At 30.2% G+C, this 5,579-nt stretch overlaps 1 protein-coding gene across 1 annotated transcript in view; it reads left to right on the forward strand.

The window, feature by feature from the left end:
• The first annotated feature begins 3,721 nt into the window (after window positions 1–3,721).
• LOC107466467 (protein FAR1-RELATED SEQUENCE 5-like) overlaps window positions 3,722–5,579 on the forward strand; it is a 4,766-nt gene continuing 2,908 nt past the window's right edge. Inside the window, exon 1 of the mRNA XM_021131991.2 lies at window positions 3,722–3,790. Coding sequence (XP_020987650.2) covers window positions 3,722–3,790 — 69 coding nt within the window. The remainder of the gene's footprint in view (window positions 3,791–5,579) is intronic.

Consider the following 5,579-nt stretch of genomic DNA (forward strand, 5'->3'; position numbering starts at 1 on the left):
AAATATTAAATAAGACAAATTCTAACTCCTTTTTTATCTCTCTAATATTACATATACAACACCCAATTACATCACCATATAATAAATATATACAAGCATTTAGGCTCCTGCTTTTCCCAGAAAGATTTTATTAGTTTGAAACTTTCATTATTGTTTCTATCAAAAATATTTTACACTGTAATTTAATCAAACTTGTTACGATTGTAAAAAGATGGGTATTAAGATATAAATACAAAAATTAATCACACGTACAACTATGGCAACATAGGACTATAGGGGGATTAAATAAAGTAAGCATATTAGCACATTAATTTATTTCTTTTTTTTTTTTAATTTTTGAGAAAAAAACTTAAATAAACCAAAGCCATCCCAAAATGTATATCGATACAGCTATATTCGATTTAGTAATGTTGATACTAAATCGAATCAGCCTAATTTAAATGAGTAGGCATACATGTAAATTGAAAGGGAATGTTTAGACGTAACGTTTTTGGCTTTGGGTGATTCGCGTAATTTTGGAATGGCTTTGGTTTATTTGAGTGTTTTGTCCTAATTTTTGCGTGAAGAGACAGTATTTATCACTAATAGAAAAACAATTTTTAAACTAAAAAACAAGCTAAGAATTACGAAATTCAAACCTGAATACTGTTCCACTAGGCCAACTTGATATCTTCCAACTTGTTCATCACCTCTTCTTCTAGCAACTGTTGAACATTTCAATTATTAATAAAACAAAAATTGCATTTTAAGAAAGAAATTACAGACATTTAAAATAAATAGATCAGATCATGTGAAAAATAATAAAATAAATTATGTAACTTATAAACCTTGTTATTTGGAGCAACACTGGTCGTTGATGGGTCATTAGGAACATCACTAAGCTCTTTTGATGAAATTCTTTTAGAAAATAGTTGTTGAAACATATCATCAGGTAGAAAAACTTTTGCATACAGTGGATATAACTGAAAAAATTCAGTAATAGACTGTGGAATAAGAAAGTCGTCTAGTAATGGATATTGATTATCTTCAAATAATTCTTCGCTTGCAGAAATTAGTTCATGAGACACATCAAGATCATAAAAAGTATCATCTTGTTCTAATGGAATGCTTCTACAAAATTCTTCGTATGACCTAGGAAGTGGTGGCAAATCATTTACACAGTCTTCTTGATTCTCCATATATTCCATAGTTAAGAAAAAAGATGTAGAGAAAACTATGCCAACTTGAATTGTTAAAGAAGGAGACAGAAGAAAAAGAAGATGATCAACAGTTGAAAATTATAGATTTTCTTAGCTTATGGTGTGTATATATATAAAAGTTCTCTTATCTTTAAATTGTTCGAACATGCAACAAAAAATAAAGATATGATAAGATAATCATAATAAATTAAACTAAAAAGATAAAATCTTTTGGTTAGAATTTATATTAATTTTATCTTAAAACAGATTTATTAAATTATCTTTTACTTCACATAAAAATAAGATGTACAAGTTACTGTCTAATAAAGCCAACTACAAAATCTAGTTTAATTGAAAATTTATTTTAAAGGGGATATATGTCAAAATTTGGTCTTTGAAGAACAGAATCAGTAAATAAAAGGTGAGAGAAGTGGGGGAAATCACCAACGAGTGGCTGTTAAAGAGCTGATTAAGAAGTTAATCATTCAACAACCCAGCAATTACAACACAGCAACAAACATTACAAGAACATTTGAACAAAAATTTCAGAAATTAAAAGGAAGAAGAAGAACCGAGCATTCAGCCATCAGTAACCAGAGAAAAATTAAAAGGAAGAAGCGAAGGGGAAAAAACACTAAACAGAGCCATCAGTAACCAGAGCTAAGAAGTGAAAGCAAGGCCACTAACCTTCGACAGAGACACGGACGGCAAGCGGCGATCTGACGGCGAGCTGCTCGGATGGGGGCGACGTGCCGAGCTACCTGGGTTCTGGACAGGGGAAGAGGAAGAGGCGAAGGCGCTGAGAACCTAGGAACGGCGGCGGCAACGAACCTAGGGCTAGGGTTTTGGTTTGGTGTTGAGTTGAGTTCACAAATGATTTTTTTTGGGGTTGGGGGGGGAGTGTTTGGGAGGGAGGTGCTAACTGCTTTGTTGCAAGGTGAAAATTTATTGCAGTACTTCACGTGAAGTTGATAATTGAGAGTCATTAAATAAAAGTTTAATCAAATTAGTTAAATCATCTAATGATTTTTAGTTATCAACTTCACGTGAAGTCAACTACACTTGAGTTTTCACATTGTTGCAAATGAATTTTGGTTTTTATTTATTAAAAAATAATGGATGTCTGTTTACTTTAATATAACTTAAAATTTGATTTTAAAGGGGATATTTTTAAATTTGTTTTTAGACTGAGACTCAATTTAGATAAATAATTTAATTAAGTTCTTTTTAAAAAAATAATTTAAATAATAAATGATTATATTAAAAATAATTTATAAATAAGTTATTTTGTATTTAAATTTTTAATTTTAAAAGTGTTTATTTTATAAAAATATGGTAAAAAGTAGTAGTACTATGAGAAAAGTCATTTTTTTAATTTTTGTATAAATTTCTAAATAGTTTCTTAAAAACCTGCAATTTAATTTTAAAAATTACACCAAACATTAATACTACTGCTTTTTATAAGTTAAAAGCTCAAAAAATTACTTTTGAAGTTTCTCAAACAGGTTCTAAGAATGAGATTAAATTTAGAAAATGAAATTGGAAAAAAAGATAAACGAAAATTCATTATGTGCTTTTAATTTGGAAAAAATATATATTCCTAAATTGTTTTTGTGCTTTTAATTTAGAAATATACCATGATCAAAACTCTTAATTTTAAAAAAACTTAGTTTGGTTTAATTCACATTATAAGAAAATTTAAAAAGTTAAATACTGAATAAACAATAAACATGAATTCTTTAATATCGTAGATAATAGCAATTATTGTTAAACCAAATTAATTTTTTTTTTAAAAATAGTATATACTACTTATTCCTGTATACTATTGTGTACTCTTATGTATTTTTGGAGACGATGATAATAATTGTTATTGCTACTAGCAGTATTATCTGATTAATTTTTTTGAGATGAACATTACAAAATTAATAAGGTTAACTCACCCTAAATGTCAAAAAAGATATTCTAAAAATTAAATTCTGATTAACTTCTTTTGAGAAAATCATTTTTTTATTTTAGAATATAAAAATATTCTACAAATAAACTTCTATAAAAATTAAAAAACAAAAAACAAAAGGTGACCAAAAAATAAAAGTGAAGCAAAACCATGAGGAAACTAATATATATGCTCATATGCCAATATAGGCCATGGATTTCTTACTCTTACATTTTTGTAGGAGTATCGTTAATCTTCATAAAAATAATTATAAAATATACCTTTTTTTTTTTGAAAAAGTTACTAATTGCATTTTGATTCCTCCAATTATTGGTTTTTTAACTTTGTCCCCTTTTTCTTTTTTTGGGTACGAGAAACTGAGAGAGATTAGAGTTCTTGGAGAGCATCAACGAGATTGAAGCAATCTCCTTCCGAAATAGAGTGCGGATTGGAAAACCCTAACTCTGCCCTCCCCTTTCTTTTTGATTTCAGATACAGAGGCATTCAAAGAAGAGAAGCAGTTAGGGTTTTCATCCAACTTCAATCCCTTCCTTTCTCTCATCCTTTTCATCTGCTGCAAATCTCGTTCGTATATCCTCGCCGCCGCAACATGCCTCCGCCCCCGCCGCGCAAGATGCTTCCGCCTCCGTCACGCAAGATGCTGCCTCAACGCTTGGAGGTTAGTTAATCATTATGCCTTTTCAATTCATGGATCCCTTTTCTTCCTCTCCCTGTGTCGTCTCTCTTGTCCGCTTATCTTCGCAGCGCAACCCGTATATATGATTTGAGTTTAATTAAATACGAAATTGATGTTTCAATTAACTTAGTTGTAGTATATTGTTCCCGTTCTTGATTAGGTTTCTGTTGCTATGGTTCTTCTTTTCTCGCTCTTTATTCTTAATTTTTTTCTAGAAATTTCATGAAAGTTCTATATCGGTTCATTTCTTGTGATGTGCTGTTATCATTTCTTGCTAGTATATTGATCATTCAGATAGCATATGAGAATATAATAGCTTTTGGAGCTAATTTATAAGGGTTCTAATCTTTTAAATATCAAATAGGTGTTCTACTCTGACTTAATTATGCTGTGGATTTAATATATTCGTGAATGACAAAATTCTATTCACAGGGAATTTTTGAAAAGCTCATGAGCAATGCTGTTGATGCTTAGGAACTGCACTTAAAAGGAGCTGTGTATGTAGCAATACTTGAAATGCTTTTATGATTTCAGTATCTAGTTTATAATTGAAGTTTGGTGTTTAAGTGTTGTTTTGTATATATCAATTGCACCCTTATGACTCTGTTGAATCTTATATCAATTGCTGCTCTAAAAAAATTAGGACTGTTGAAATTAAAGCTTTATCAAATTGAATTTAAGATTTCTATTGTGATTGAATTTTTTTGTTTGCCATGCACAGAGGTGACCACATAGTAAAGATAATTGATTGTGAAATTGGAAGTTGCGTAAAGGTGCTAGGTGGTCATAGAAGGATGCCTTGGGTGGTAAACTTGTAATCTGGTTTTCCATAGTAATTTATTGGATCTATGCCATTACTTTCTTTTGGTGCTTATTGTGTAGAATGAATCCTCCGGCATGAATTTTGATAAGATATGCATTTAGGAAGTGACAATTCTATGAAATTCAGCACTAAGTTTTCATTATTATCCATCAAAATCATTGGCTGCTGTTCAAATTGTGTGGTTTTTTAGTGTTTTGTTATTTGCTTACTGTATCCTAAATTGGTATTTGAATAATTTGTTCAAGTGGTTAGTAATTGAGTTCAAGTTGTTAGTATCTGAATACTGTATTATGAAAGTGTGGGTTGAATCGAAAAAGAGATTTTCTTCAATTCAGTGTAGACATCTAAAATTAAATTGTATTCATTGTAATTAAGAACTCAACTACTTTTCATAATATTTTCGATTTGCTTGATATATCTGATACATATCTTAACTAGAGATACTTGATGTGCTTGTGCTAAACAAAAAGAGCATTCTTTTTATGATAATGCATAAAGGGCTAAAGGGCAGATTGATGCAAATGAAACGAGTTCTAGATGGTTGTTGAAGCAAAAAGTTGTTCTGCTAGTATGGATAGAATACTACTATAAAAGCAACTGTATGGACCATGAGTTTATGTAGCATATGAGCTTATACTATTATGGACCAAGAGTGTCGCCATGTAATTAGAGTATCCTATGTGACACTAAAATGGAGCGTTTTGTAAAACATATTTGAATGCTAGTAATTTGTGTTCTAAAGAGATTTCAGGAATCAGTGGCTATGCAGTACATAAAAGATTAAAAATGGAATAGGACCTTGTTCAATATATAAAAGGGATCCTTTCTAAGTCTTTCGCTCTCCATTATGGGCAAGAATTATGTGTATGGTGTGGAAGGTATCTGTTACATAACAATCAAACTAATATATCAAAAACAAAACACACAAATATCCAATCCATGATATAT

The sequence above is a fragment of the Arachis duranensis genome, chromosome 9 (assembly GCF_000817695.3).
Source record: "Arachis duranensis cultivar V14167 chromosome 9, aradu.V14167.gnm2.J7QH, whole genome shotgun sequence".
NCBI lineage: Eukaryota > Viridiplantae > Streptophyta > Magnoliopsida > Fabales > Fabaceae > Arachis > Arachis duranensis.